This window comes from Macaca thibetana, chromosome 7, assembly GCF_024542745.1.
Source record: "Macaca thibetana thibetana isolate TM-01 chromosome 7, ASM2454274v1, whole genome shotgun sequence".
In the NCBI taxonomy this organism is placed as follows: domain Eukaryota; kingdom Metazoa; phylum Chordata; class Mammalia; order Primates; family Cercopithecidae; genus Macaca; species Macaca thibetana.
Window position 1 is genome coordinate 38,762,539 of NC_065584.1, and position 15,018 is coordinate 38,777,556.

At 52.9% G+C, this 15,018-nt stretch overlaps 2 protein-coding genes across 4 annotated transcripts in view; both read left to right on the plus strand.

Annotated features, from left to right (window-relative positions):
* ZFP36L1 (ZFP36 ring finger protein like 1) overlaps positions 1-15,018 on the plus strand; it is a 242,883-nt gene that overhangs the window by 114,510 nt on the left and 113,355 nt on the right. The gene's annotated exons all lie outside the window — the stretch shown is intronic.
* The window catches only part of ACTN1 (actinin alpha 1), a 108,160-nt gene that overhangs the window by 70,447 nt on the left and 22,695 nt on the right, over positions 1-15,018 (plus strand). For all 3 annotated transcript variants that reach the window (XM_050797009.1, XM_050797010.1, XM_050797012.1), the window contains exons 5-8: positions 1,265-1,352; positions 1,904-1,982; positions 7,071-7,152; positions 9,244-9,329. In XM_050797009.1, the coding sequence (XP_050652966.1) occupies positions 1,265-1,352; positions 1,904-1,982; positions 7,071-7,152; positions 9,244-9,329 (335 nt within the window). The remainder of the gene's footprint in view (positions 1-1,264; positions 1,353-1,903; positions 1,983-7,070; positions 7,153-9,243; positions 9,330-15,018) is intronic.

Below are 15,018 nucleotides of genomic sequence, written 5' to 3' on the forward strand. Positions count from 1 at the left end.
TTCCTGTCAGCTCTGAAGTCATCATTGTGTTACTCTTGTGATTTAGCTGACGAAGAGCTTAAGCTAAGTAAAAGCACTAGCTTTGCCAATTTTTAAATTGTCTGCTTTTGCTTAGGTGGTTATGGTCTTTGTAGGAACCCTTGAATATCATTTTAAAGTCCATTTTGTGCATTGAAAATAAATGAGATCATTCATGAACCCAGTCCACGGAGTACCTTAACCTCCAATTCACAGGCATGAACACAGGAGTATATTAGTCAGTTTTCACGCTGCTGGTAAAGACATACCCGAGACTGGGTAATTTATAAATAAAAAGAGGTGTAATGAACTCACAGTTCCACATGGCTGGGGAGGCCTCACAATCATGGCGGAAGGTAAGGAAGAGCAAAGGGACCTTTTGCATGGCAGCAGGCAGAGAATGAGAGCCAAGTGAAAGGAGTTTCCCCTTAGAAAACCATCAGATCTCGTGAGACTTATTCGCTACAACAAGAACAGTATGGGGGAACCACACCCATGACTCAATTATCTCCCACTGGGTCCCTCCCACAACACATGGGAATTATGGGAGCTACAATTCAAGATGAGATTTGGGTGGGGACACAGCCAAAGCATATCGGGGGGTAGTGTGGTTTGCAGTCTTTCTTCTGTGCTGGGAGCTCCGTGAGCCTCCTCAGTTGCCTGCCTAACCTCACAGACACGTGGCTCCTTCATACACAGAGGGCAGCAGTATTGATCCATGAAGTAAATATAGGGAGACCTTATTTTTATTTTTTATTTTTTTATTTTTTATTTTTTAGATTAAAAACTATCTGTCTAGGAGTCCTAATGCTTTCTTCTCACTCAGCTGTGTGCACCCCTCAGGCTGTGGGATCCCCTGTCTGGAGACCCCTGGATGTGTAGATTTCCCAGATCAATCAAATCTTCCTCCTCAACCTGATAGAGGTTGCTGACTTACTTTGTATCATTACCATTTCTTTGAATAAAAGGAGTAGGGGGAGATAATTCTTGAAGTTGGAAAAACTGTTGCCTCAGAATTTATATGTATAGCACAACTAGCTCTGAAAAGCTTCCCAGCTTGCTTTTTCTGTTTCTCAAATAACTTCTCAAACTTTGTCAAGGGAATAGACTTGATGGCCAGGGCTCCTCCTTCAGCCCTCTGAAGGAGGGTTGGCATCAGGGGGTCACAGTGGGGCCTCCATGAGCCAGCGTCCCTTCCTCCACCGAGTCAGCCCTCTGACCTCGCTGCCCGTCCCCTTCCCCACAGAGACTTCAGCCAAGGAAGGGCTGCTCCTGTGGTGTCAAAGAAAGACGGCCCCTTACAAAAACGTCAACATCCAGAACTTCCACATAAGGTGAGTGCTGGGGGCCGAGGGGCTCCCGCAGAACCAGGCTGCCCCCCCGGGAGCTCCCAGACCCCCTTGACTGGCTCAGTCTCAGCTTTAGAACAAAGTGGAGACTGTTGGTGGAAGAAGTAGCTTTCCTTGGGAAGGGGGTGTCACCATCCCTCTGAATCCCCCTGTCTCTCTCCCTGCAGTGTCTTAGGGCTGCTGCCTGATATAACTTTGGTTGATGCTTTTGCTACTGGGAGCGCCCCCAAGGAAATTGTCCAGGAAGTCCCAGCCCAGGGCTCTGGAACAGCAGACTAGGGCCATAGGCCTTGGTTGGGGGTAGGGCTGGATATGGCAGGTTTATCTCAACCTACCAACCCCTCCACAAAGTCTTGACCCCAGTGCCTGGGATTGTGGCAGGAACAAATGTCCTGTCTTCTGACTCCTGCCCCAGAAAGCTCTGTGTTCATCTCTCTGGAGTCCAGGAGGCCCCTGCTTTGCCCTGGTCAGTGCTTGGCTTCCCGTTTGTTCAGCCTCATTTACCAGCCTACCCCTTCTTCTCTCTCCCCGGGCAGCTGGAAGGATGGCCTCGGCTTCTGTGCCTTGATCCACCGACACCGGCCCGAGCTGATTGACTACGGGAAGCTGCGGAAGGTATGTGTGCCCACCTGACCTCCCACTTTGGGTCCCTGGCAGGTGGGGTGGGAAAAGAGCAGGACTAGGACCCTTTCTGTGACAGTCCATGGTCCAACCTGAGCGGTGTTGGCCTCTTAGAATAGCCAGACAGAGCTCCAACTGAAAGTGAAGAGAAAAACACCTTCCCTGTTAGGGCAACTTCATTAGCCTTGTGCGTGGTGTGTGTGTTCTTGCACACATACACAGCCCGCCAGGAAAAATATCACAGCTGCGGCAGCAGCTTGGTCAGAGGGATGGAATGGTACATGACGTTTCTCCTTTCTGTTTTTCCGGGACTTGTAAAGAGAAGACACATATTCTAAGAGACAGTTCATCCCCGCCTTGTCCTTGACTTCCTGTGCGGTCCTGGGCAGCTTATCCTATCCATGGATTTGGTTTCCTTTATTGCTGAAGTTTGGCTGGGGGATTTTCTTTTGGTTTCACTCCTGCCTTCAGCATGAAGCTGCAGTGATTTTTCTTGAGTGGATGTGTGGAGTGGGGACAGATGTGGGAGTGGGAGCTGTGTTTCTAGCCTCATGGTGGTTCTCAGTGTCTGAGCTGGTTGGATGACACTGCCCTGGACCTTGGAGAAACCTGTCCTGGACCCTCTAACCACACTCTCCAGGTTCCCTCCTGGACCCTCTGCCCACACTCTCCAGGTTCCCTCCTGGACCCTCTGACCACACTCTCCAGGTTCCCTCCTGGACCCTCTGACCACACTCTCCAGGTTCCCTCCTGGACCCTCTGACCACACTCTCCAGGTTCCCTCCTGGACCCTCTGACCACACTCTCCAGGTTCCCTCCTGGACCCTCTGACCACACTCTCCAAGTTCGCTCTTGGTCCATCTTGGTGCCAAGAGGCCGCAATGGCATGGCCATCCCGGGAAAGGCCCTTCCCAAGCCCCCAGTTGGTGACCTGGAGTTGGGGTTGGAATGTCGCCTATCTGTGCTCAAATCTCTTGGCAAGGGAGGCTTCAAGGAGCGGCTGGACTTATGTGCCTCTACTTCACCTTGACACTGGAGAACACAGTGTTCAGTGTAGCTCTTGCCTTGCCTGGGCCTCCAGGAAGGGCGTCTTGCTTCTCAGTGGCCAGGAGAGGTCTAGTATTGCTGGGGCAGGAGCTGCTGTGCAACTTGTGGTGGTGGCAGGCCCTTGGCTGCGGGCGGGTGGATAGCAAGCTGCCGAAAAGGATCTTGAGGGAGGGAAGGAGCAGATTCCTACTTGCTTCCCTGTACTGCGCCCCGCCTCCGCCAGCCCCACACACACTGCCCCGTCACCTGAAGCTTGGGGCTGAGGCCTTTGTCCACTGGAAGGGCCCATCTGCTGAAGGAGAGGCGCCACAGCAGGGGCCAGCCCTTCCCCAGCTAACCTCCTGGGGGAAGAGGATCCTTGGCCCACCTCCTCAGCTGCTTGGCAAGGAAAAAAAAAAGAGAGAAACTTCCTGTCCTGCTGGGAAGCTGTGTGGCCAAATCACACGTGGCCAAGGGGGAATATCCTAGAGGTGGCAGTTTTCTCTTTTGAAGGCATCATCACCACTTCCTATTCAGCCGATGGGCTTTGGTGACAGGTGTGCACGTATCTCTGTCCCTGCTTGAGTATGCTGGGGTGTCAGTGGCCAGTTCCTCCACAGCTGTTGGACATCCCCACATAAAGGGGTCTGTGCTGACCGTGGCTCTGGAGCCCCCTCCCTTACTCTGAAGAATTTGGAAGCGTCAGCCATTTGGGAGGTGAAAGTCCAGGGGTTCTTTCTGATACCCAGTTAGCGCCCTCCCACACACTATCCCTCTCTGTCTTTTTATTTATCTCTGCCAATTTCTCCCTGTTTCGCTGTCTCTGTCTCCCCTTCTGTTTTTTTTATTTTTATTTATTTATTTATTTATTTATTGAGACAGAGTTTCACTATTGTCGCCCAGGCTGGAGTGCAATGGCGCGATCTCTACTCACTGCAACCTCTGCCTCCCGGGTTCAGGTGATTCTCCTGCTTCAGCTTCCTGAGTAGCTGGGATTACAGGCGCTCGCCACCATGCCCAGCTAATTTTGTATTTTGAATAGAGATGGGGTTTCGCCATGTTGGTCAGGCTGGTCTCGAACTCATGACCTCAGGTGATCCACCCGTCTTGGCCTCCCAAAGTGCTGGGATTATAGGTATGAGCCACCATGCCCAGCCTTTTTTTTTTTTTTTTTTTTTTTTTTGAGACATAGTCTTGCTGTGTTACCCAGGCAAGAGTGCAATGGTGCGATCTCAGCTCACTGCAACCTCTGCCTCCCAGATTCCAGCAATTCTCCTGCCTCAGCCTCCCGAGTAGCTGGGACAGGCACCCACCACCACGCCCGGCTAATTTTTGTATTTTTAGTAGAGACAGGGTTTCACCATGTTGGCCGGCTGGTCTCAAACTCCTGATCTCAGGTGATCTGCCTGCTTCGGGCTCCCACAGTGTTGAGATTACAGGTGTGAGCCACCGTGCCCAGCCCCCTTCTGTTTTTTAATTGTAATTTTTTTGTAGAGATGAAGTCTCACTGTATTGCCCAGGCTGTTCTTGAACTTCTGGTCTCAGTGTGACCCTCCTGCCTCAGCCTCCCAAGTAGCTGGGATTACAGTCACAGCCACCGCACCTGGCTTCCACCCTTTTTTTTTTTTTGAGATGGAGTCTCGCTCTGTCACCCAGCTTGGAGTGCAGTGGCGCAATCTCGGCTCACTGCCACCCAGGCTGGAGTGCAGTGGCGCAATCTCGGCTCACTGCAAGCTCCGCCTCACGGGTTTACGCCATTCTCCTGTCCCAGCCTCCCGAGTAGCTGGGACTACAGGCGCCCACCACCACGCCTGGCTAATTTTTTCTGTTTTTTAGTAGAGATGGGGTTTCACTGTGTTAGCCAGGATGGTCTCGATCTCCTGACGTCGTGATCCACCCGCCTTGGCCTCCCAAAGTGCTGGGATTACAGGCGTGAGCCACCGCGCCCGGCCTGCTTCCACTCTTTTTAATTCAGTATCATCATCAGTAAAATCCAGCCCAAATCCTAGCACACACAGTGAACCAGGAACACCCTTCCAGAGAACAAGGAGGTTGCAAGACCAGCTGGTGCTGAGGAATAGAGAGAGAGGGCTGAGGGGCTCCGACTGGGAAGCTCTTCCTTCCTGCAGCAGCCATGGGTGGGCATGGGGCCCTGGGGTCCCTGGGACTCACGTGGGGTGGGTGTGTGTGTACCTGGACCTGAGCACTGGCAGCTGCTGCTCAAGGCCCTGGATGGGAATGACCTTGACTACTTGTCAGTGTTCACCCTCCTGGCTGCTGTTGGAGACTTTCCCAGAAGGACCCCACCTTCTCTGTTTAGAACAATTTCCTCCTGAAAACATCCCGGATGATGTATTTATCTTTTTATTACCCTATACTTCTCCCTTTAGCAAACAGGGAAACTGAGTTTCCTGTTTGCTCTAGGTTAGTCTGGGGAACCAAGAATGGAGGAGAAGGGCCCAGCCAGAAACTCTTCCACTAAGGTTTTTTACCCCCTGCATTAAAAACTTATAAAACAACTTGTGGTAAAATATACAAAACAAAATTTACCACTTTAAACATTTTTAAATATACTTACTGTTTAGCGGTATTCCATATACTCACATTATTGTACAACTGTTCCCATCATCCATCTCCAGAACTCTTTTCTTGCAAAACTGAGTCTGTACCCACTAAACGGTAATCCCCCTTTCTTTCCTGCCCCCAGCCTCTGGCCGCTACCATTCTGCTTTCTGTCTGGGAACCTCATAAAAGTGAAGGCATATGGTGTTTGTCTTTTTTTTTTTTTTTTTTTTTGAGGTGTGGTTTTACTCTGTTGCCCAGGCTGGAGTGCAGGGGCGTGATCTTGGCTCATTGCAACCTCTGCCTCCCGGGTTCAAGCAATTCTGCCTCAGCCTCCCGAGTAGCCGGGACGCACCACCACACTCAGCTAATTTTTCTATTTTAGCAGGTGTTTTGTATTTAATTGCAGGTGTCATCATGTTGGCCAGGCTAGTCATGAACTCCTGACCTCAAACGATCCACCTGCCTCGGCCTCCCAAAGTACTGGGATTACAGGCATGAGCCAGTGCGCCCGGCCTGTGTCCTTTGTGTCTGGTTTATTTCACTTAGCATAACATTCTCAAAGTTCATCCATGTTGCAGTGTATGTCAGAATTTCCCTCCTTGCTAAGGCTGAGTAATATTCCATTGTGCGTGTGCCCACGTTCTGCTTATCTGTTCGTCCATCGATGGGGACTGGGGTTGCTTCTACCTCCTGGCTACTGTGAATAATGCTGCTGTGGACAATGGAGGTATAAAAATCTCTTTGAGAACCTGCTTTCAATTCTTTTGAGTATCTCCCCACAAGCGGAATTGTGGGACCATGTAATCCCATGTTTAATTTTTTGAGGAGCCACCATCCTGTTCTTACAGCAGCTGTACCATTTGACATGCCACCTACGTTTATGTTGCATTCATCGCACAAGGATTACAGCTTCTCAACATCCTTGCCAATCCCTGCTAAGTGTTCTTGAGAAAGTAGCAGAAGCCAGAAGAGTCCAAAGCTGTGGCTAAAGGAGCCTCCAAATTTCATGGAATGTGAGCACCAGAGGGGTCCTGCTCCGAATCTTGACTAGTCTAGAGTTTAGAGCTCCCTACTCCAACTCTTGAGTTATGGATGGAGAAGCTAAGGTCAGGTTATCTACCCATGAGTCCCACTGGTTGGAGGCAGAGCTGAAACCAGAAGCCAGGATGGATGGTGACTAGGCCAGTGCCCTGCTCCTAGCACACATTTCTTAGGAACTCCTTCCTACTCCCGACTCAGGCTGCAGACTACTTCGCCCCATTTCCCTGACAATCTGAAGCTTGAAGGGGGAAAGAGAATGCTTTAAACCTCCAACCAGTGAGCCCCAGTGGTGAGACCAGCCTTCCACATCTGGAACTTTCCCCTGAGGATCGAGCTGGGGCTGGGAGAAAGTCGCTCTGCTCCCCAGTTTGGGTGACCACCCAATTGGGAGTAGCCAGTGACTTGATGTGGCTCTCACTTTATCATCCCTTCCTCCTCTTCTCCCTCTAGGATGATCCACTCACAAATCTGAATACAGCTTTTGATGTGGCAGAGAAGTACCTGGACATCCCCAAGATGCTGGATGCCGAAGGTGAAAGGCGCTTTCCTTCTGTGTATCTTGCCCATCCCCCCATCACTCAGCGGCTAAGAAGGGGTGGACCCCAGCAGTCCAGGGCTGGACAGGAGCAGGGCCTGGTCTTCTGGAACTGCATTTGAGGAGCATGGGGATCACAGCCTCTTGGGGATTCTTCCATTGTTCCCTGAGCTTTGGAGGGAGAGGTGTTAGCTGATTCTGCAAAGGGCCTAGGGGCTGTTCTTGCATCGATTGCCTGAGGATGGTTCTCATCTTTCCCTTGGAGTCAGGGTAGCAGGTGCTGGGGTGCGGGGAAGTGTGCCCTTGTTGTCCGACACAGTTTGGGATGGGAAGTTTCTCTTGCTGAGAGGTGCACTGTCCTAACTCTCTGAGCCTTGGGTGGTCTCTGGGACGGCTGAGCTTAGCATCTCCTTTATGCCCCAGCTATGACTGGGGCTGACTGGGCATGGTGTTTGCTCTCATCTGTAACCCTGGCTTCCTTCTAGCATCTTCTGAGGAGGGTGCTAGAGAACTATGGCTTGGACTTTCTCAGTGGTGGAAGTGTCCAGTTCTGACCTTGCTGGGCAGATCCCAGCCAGAGGAAGTGGCTCCATGTGGGGTAGGGAAGGAAGGAGGGGGCCCAAGTTGAGTGTTGACTTTTCTGTTCCTCACCAAGGCCTTGGTGTCCCAAATGCTGCTAACCAGGACACCTGGATGGGGACAGGTTCAGGGTTTGACACTAGAACATCCTTACCAAAGATTGGGTCTGGGGCTGGAAACCCAGCTCTTCCTGGCCGCTGACCCCGCCATTGCCCCTCTCCCCATGCAGAGCATCTCGGATGGGGTGAGCAGGGGCTATAGGGGGAAGGGAGGCATCTGGGAGCATAGGGGTCTGTGGGTTCATGAAGCCAGGGCTGGCAGCTCCAGACTGGGGTCAGGCTGGGTCTTCTTGTCCCATTTCTGTGCTTGCCCCTTGGGAGGAGCCTGACTCACCGTGGCCGCTTCCCTGTGTGCTCTCCTTGGCCCCACCTGCTTAGTGCTGAGGGGCTAGAAAAGGGTTATGGGGACAGGAAAAGACCACGGTGGGGTCCAGACTGCTCCCTGCCCTTCTGCCCCATCAGTGGTTTTTTTTTTTGAGACAGGGTCTCCCTGTATCACTCAGGCGGGAGTGCTGCGGTGTGATCTCAGCTCACTGCAACCTCCGCCTCCCAGGTTCAAGCGATTCTCCTGCCTCAGCCTCCCGAGTAGCTGGGATTACAGGCACCTACCAATGGCTAATTTTTATATTTTTAGTAGAGACGGGGTTTCACCAAGTTGGCCAGGCTGGTCTCGAACTTCTGGCCTCAAGTGATCTGCCTGCCTTGGCCTCTCAAAGCCACCAGTAGCTTTTAAAATTTCAAAAATATCATGAGGAAAATTTTCAAACACGTAAAAACCCAGGCAAAAGCAGAAAGAATAGCATGATGACCTTTCCTATTTCCATCATCCAGATAGAATGGCTACTGAGGTCTTGCCACACTTTGTTTTTTTCTTATTTCTTTGTTGAAGTATCTTAAAGCAATTCTGAGATATCACATCATTTTACTACTGCATGCTTCTGAATACATACCTTAAAAATAGAGTTATTTTCTTAGGCAACGATGAAGTTTTCACATTTAGCAAATTGATAATTCCATTTGATACCCAGTTCATAATGAAATTTCCATAATTACCTATGACATTTCTTTGAGGGTTGGTTTGTTTTAATCAGAATCCGAACAAGGTCCATACTGGCATTCGGTTGTGTTTCTGACAGCTTTTCCCATCTCTAGGACTTCTCTCTTCCCTTTGACCCCTTTTATTCCTGCCATTGAACTTGTTGCAGAAATGGGGCCACTGTCCTGTAGCAAGTTCCTTATCCTGGGTTTGTCTGCCTCTTTGGGGCTTCATTTCACGTGTTCCTCTACTTACATTCCCATAAGCGCAAGTTGACGCCAGAGGCTGGTTAGATTCGGGCTCCACATTTTGGCAAGAAGACTTGGTGGTATTGTGAGCTTCTTTCTGCATCACATCGGGGGTGTATGGTGTTCTTGGAACCAGCTGGCTTTAACTGCAGATTTTTCTTGACAGACATCGTTGGAACTGCCCGACCGGATGAGAAAGCCATCATGACTTACGTGTCTAGCTTCTACCACGCCTTCTCTGGAGCCCAGAAGGTACCCAGGGCCCCCTGCTCCTTCCATGCCCAGCACACCTCCTGCTGGACCCCAAACCATGTCCTCCTGCCCGCCTCCACCTCTCCTGGTGACAGGTATCTGGATGGTCTGGTCTCTCAGACAGAGGCAGCCCCTGGTTCTGAAGTGGCGTGTTGTTCTTACCTAGCTCCTCTCCCACCCCACACCTCTCTCTCTCATCTTCTACTGTTAACAAGAAAATTGGGCAGCACCCCACTTTCTGGGACCCAGATGACTGGCTTAAGCAGGAAGGGCTGTGTGCATGAGGCAGCCCGGGAGGTTCTGGAAGGCTGGAAGGTGAACAGGAGCAGCCCTTCCATGCCCAGGTCTGTTGAAGCCACTGGCTTGACAGAGCAGCTGGAGTTCCCTTAGAAGGGCAATGCTGGGAGGCAACTCCAGTCTTCACTTACCCACTTGGCAAAGGCATCATAAAGCCCCACCTTTGTCCTGCTCATGGGCATGACTTAGCAGATCTGTCCTCAGCCCCTTTGGGCTCTAGTGCCTTCTCCTGTATCCTGCCTGGGACTCCCGTGCGGCCATGCTGCACTCTGTGTTCTCAGACATAAGCAGAACCTCTGGGAGGAATGGAGAGGGGGTGGGCAGCTGTGAGCCCCTTCAAGTGTCCTGGCCCAGTTTTGCTCTGGGAGGCCTGAGGTTAAAGTTCAGTTGTGCAGGTTCCACACCACACAGGGGTACCACGACTAAAGGGTACTGTTCATGCTGTGGACATTGAAGATTTGGAGGCTTTCATCACCAGGCTTAGGCAGCACACACCCCCTCCCCCAGTCCTCCCTGGTAGGCAGGACCCTAGAGGAAGCACAACATCACCATGTCCACAGAACCTTCATGTCTCATGCAGATCTCCCACCCTCCACATGGCATCTGAGTGACCATCTGAAAATGCATGATGAGGCCGGGCGCGGTGGCTCACGCCTGTAATCCCAGCACTTTGGGAGGCCGAGGTGGGTGGATCACTTGAGGCCAGGAGTTCGAGACCAGCCTGGCCAACATGGTGAAACTCCTTCTCCACTAAAAATACAAAAATTAGCCAGGTGTGGTGGCGTGCGCCTGTAATCCCAGCTTTTCAGGAGGCTGAGGCCGGAGAATCGCTTGAACCCGAGAGGCGGAGGTTGCAGTGAGCCAAGATTGTGTCACTGCACTCCAGCCTGGGTGACAGAGTGAGACTCTGTCTCAAAAAACAAAACAAAACAAAACAAAACAAAAAAGCAACCACAAAACAAAAAAATGCATGATGGGAGCCCCCGCCCTCTCCCACCTCTCCTGTGCCGTCCCTGCCTCAGACTCTGCTCACCTCCCACCCACTCCCTCCCCTGCGGTCTCATTTTTTCTCTTTCTGCTCATTCCCTCCTTTTCTGTCTGTCCGTCTGTCTTGTGTCCTCTTTCCGTCCACCGTGGCTGTTTGGGTTTATTCTGTGCTGCTACCGCTGCCTACTTTCTCCTCTCAACCTCTTCTCCTTCTCTGTGCAGATGTGTAGGCACGCTAAGGCCGGATGGGAAGGCCGTGTGACCTAATGTTTCATGTCACGGCCACGCCTTCTCGGGTGCGCAGAAGGTGAGCTCTCCCTCGGCCTCCTCCACTCTCCCCTCTTGCCCATCTCTTCCGTCCTCCCTGGACACTCCAGCAGCAGGCCCTGGGATGGAAGGAAGATAGAGAAGCCCCTCCTTCTCTTGCAGGGGGACAGTACTCTGAACTTTGGCCAGGACACTTGAAGATGCCAGAGAACCCCAGCCTCTGAATGACCTCCTGTGTCTCTGTCCCTATGCCATGGGCATAGCGGATACCACAAGCGAGAAAGAAGCTTGTGGTCTCAGCTTCTTCCCTGCAGCCCGCATCAAGAGCCCTTATCCCAGGCAGCACGGCTCTTGGCAGTGCTTGCTATTTCCTTAAACATCCAGGACCTCTTCCCTCTTTCTCTCCCTCCTTCCTGCTTGAGCAAGGCCATCCTCGCAAATTTAGCAGCAGCCAGAGCAGGGAGAGGTCTTCCTGCCTTCTCCAGGGAGTCCAGACCAGAGCCCTGCCTGATGCTTCTCAACCAGGCTGCCATGGACAGTTGTGCAGGTTGCAGACTACCCACGAGTGCCATGTGTGTGCAGTGGATGACGGAGATTTGAATGTTGATTACTAAAGTGATCCTACAGATGGCGGTGAAAATGTCTTCTAACAAAATCAGTAGGACATTTTCCCAGTAGAAGTGCCCTTGGGGAAGAGGTGAAAAATGATCCAGAGACACCATATGGGCTGGCAGCAGCCCTGTTCCCTGCCTGGTTGGGCGTCCAAGACCCTCCTGAACTTCCTTCCAGGGCTCACTGGTGCGGACCAGAGACAGGAGAGCAGCCCCCCCTAGAGGCTCCTTCTCATAGGTGTCCCCCCAGCCTGCCCAGCCCCTCTCAGCCTCTCCTCTGGCCTTCCTTCTGCTTCCTCTTTGTCCTTCTCACCTCTCCTGCTGCTGTTCCTGTGCCCCCTCCCTTTGCCCCTCGTGGCCAGGGTGTGAGCAGCTTCTCTCCCTTGCCTTGATTGGCCTCCTGGCCTGATAGCCGCAGGTGTGCACCTGCCCGTGTCCATGGTCAGGCTGAGCTCTCTGCTATGGTCTTTTCCCCTCCTCCCACAGCTCCTTCCCGCTCTTCCAGTCTCTCCCCTTCTCCTTCAGGGGTCTGTCCTGGGCTTCATGCCCATCGATGCTGGCCTTCCCTGCCTCTGAAGCCTTCACTGTGTCCTGGCTGGTGACAAAACTTGGAAGGGAGTGTGAGATGCGTGTGGGTGTAGGGGGTATGAAGTGGGTGTGTGTGGTGTGTATGGGTATGCGGGGTTCTGAGGAGTGTGTGGTTTGCAATATGTGTGGTGTGAGGGATGTGGTGGATGAGATATGGGGTGTGTGTGTATGGTATGGATGTGTGTGTGGTATGTGTATGGGGGGGTGTGGTGTGTGTGGTGTGTGTATGGGGGGTGTGGAGTGTGTGTAAGGTGTGTGTCTGGGGGGTGTGGGGAATGTAGTGTGGAAGGGTGTAGTGTGTGAGGTGTGTGTGTATGAGGGGTGTATGGGGTGTGGGGACTGGTGTGTGAGGTGTGTGTGTATGAGGCGTGTATGGGGTGTGGGGATTGTGGTGTGTGAGGTGTGTGTGTATGAAGGTGTATGGGGTGTGGGGACTGTGGTGTGTGTGGTGTGTAGGAGGTGTATGGGGTGTGGGGACTGTGGTGTGTGTGGTGTGTAGGAGGTGTGAGGGATGTGGTGTGCTGTGGGTGTGAGGTAGGGTGTGAGGTGTGTGTGGTGTAGGTGTGGTGTGTGTGATGTGGAGGGGTGTGGTGTGCTGTGGGTGTGAGGTGTAGGATGTGAGGTGTGTGTGGTGTGGAGGAATGTGGTGTGCTGTGGGTGTGAGGTGTAGGGTGTGTGGTGTGGAGGAATGTGGTGTGCTGTGGGTGTGAGGTGTAGGGTGTGTGATGTGGAGGGGTGTGGTGTGCTGTGGGTGTGAGGTGTAGGGTGTGAGGTGTGTGTGGTGTGGAGGAATGTGGTATGCTGTGGGTGTGAGGTGTAGGGTGTGAGGTGTGTGTGGTGTGAGGGGTATGGTGAGCTGTGGGTGTGAGGTATGTGTGTGGTGTGAGGTGTAGTATGTGTGGCATGTGTGTGGAGTGAAGGGGAGTGCTATGGCTGTGGCGTGTGTGAGGGGTGTGTGGTATGGAGGAATGTGGTGTGCTGTGGGTGTGAGGTGTAGGGTGTGTAGTGTGGAGGGGTGTGGTGTGCTGTGGGTGTGAGGTGTAGGGTGTGTGGTGTGGAGGGGTGTGGTGTGCTGTGGGTGTGAGGTGTAGGGTGTGTGGTGTGGAGGGGTGTGGTGTGCTGTGGGTGTGAGGTGTAGGGTGTGTGGTGTGGAGGGGTGTGGTGTGGTGTGGAGGGGTGTGGTGTGCTGTGGGTGTGAGGTGTAGGGTGTGTGGTGTGGAGGGGTGTGGTGTGCTGTGGGTGTGAGGTGTAGGGTGTGAGGTGTGGGTGTGGTGTGGGTGTGAGGTGTGTGTGGTGTGTGTGTGTGGAGTGAAGGGGAGTGCTGTGGGTGTGGCATGTGTGAGGGGTGTGTGGTGTGGAGGAATGTGGTGTGCTGTGGGTGTGAGGTGTAGGGTGTGAGGTGTCGATGTGGTGTGGGTGTGATGTGTGTGTGTGTGGTGTGAGGTGTGGCGTGTGTGGTGTGTGTGTGTGGAGTGAAGGGGAGTGCTGTGGGTGTGGCATGTGTGAGGGGTGTGTGGTATGGAGGAATGTGGTGTGCTGTGGGTGTGAGGTGTAGTGTGTGTGGTGTAGAGGGGTGTGGTGTGCTGTGGGTGTGAGGTATAGGGTGTGAGGTGTGGGTGTGGTGTGGGTGTGATGTGTGTGTGTGGTGTGAGGTGTGGCGTGTGTGGTGTGTGTGTGTGGAGTGAAGGGGAGTGCTGTGGGTGTGGTGTGTGTGAGGGGTGTGTGGTGTGGGTGGTATGTGGGTAACAGCCTGCTCCCGCTCCCAAATCTCATGCCACCTCCCCATGCCCCCCTCCCTTTCACTCATCCCTGTTGCAACCATTTCACGCTGCTTTTATCCACACCTGAGGGCAAGGTCACAGCTGGGTTGGTGGTGGTGGTGGTTGTCCTCTCATGTCCTGGTCAGGGGTCTCACCCAGAGTTGCCCCCACCACGTCTAAGGCGACTGCTTCGAGCTGAGCAGGCAGGGGAGGGGAACCCCACCTTGCCGTGTGTGGTGGGGCTGATGGAGAGGAAGGACTCTTCCTGACTCACGCACTCCTGTCTTGTCTGTCTCCGGGCTGGCACCAATGGGGAAAATCTTCCAAAACCCGTGCCCAGTGCCCTCCATCCTCTCCACTGTCTTTCTGTCACCCAAACTTGTACAGTGGAATGAAAAGGCAACAGCGCCTAATGTGTGTGTGCACGTGTGGTGCACGGCTTGTGTGCCTGTACAGGCCCGTGCTGTATAAGTCTGTGTACTGATTTCCCTCATTAGATGAGGACCAACTGCTGTTTGACAGGTGGGTTTTGGTTCTAATTCTTTCTCTGCTTCCCTCTCCCCTCCTTTTCCCTTACAGGGACTTAGAATGGGTGGAGAGCATTAAGATTTTGTTGATGTAGCTCGTGTTTTAGAGTTCATGGTCTGCTGTTTCTGAGAAAGAACACTTGAAGGCATGCACTCAATCTGAGAGAAATTCATGAGCCATCTGGGAAAACCCTAAAAAAAAAGAGCCGGCAGTGGCTGCAGTCTGACCTGTGCCTTGCTCTGCCCCAGATCTGAGCAGGGCAGGTACAGTCACAGGACTGCCCGCCACCAAGGTTGTCTTGAGTAGCAGAAACTTGAACATGAGGGTCTGTAGGGGGAAGGCTTAGCAAGGCCTTGGGAAGGGGCAGGCAGTGTTGTGGAGGGAGGTGACCACAGCTTGTGCAAGAAGCTTCGGGGTGTGCAGGCGGAGCCTGCGGCAGGAGAGGAAGCTGGCAAGGTGTGGGCTCCCTGAGGAAAGGGGCCAGTTCCCCTCTGCCTGGTCACCCACCCTGGCCCACTCACCACAAGGAAGCTCGGATGCCTGGTCTGAGATCCCTGCTGATCTGGAGCTCTCTTAGCAGGAACCCTGGGCTTGGTGGCTGACTCAGGACAGAGGGAAAGACTGGGCAGTGGACAGCTGTGGGAAGAAGAA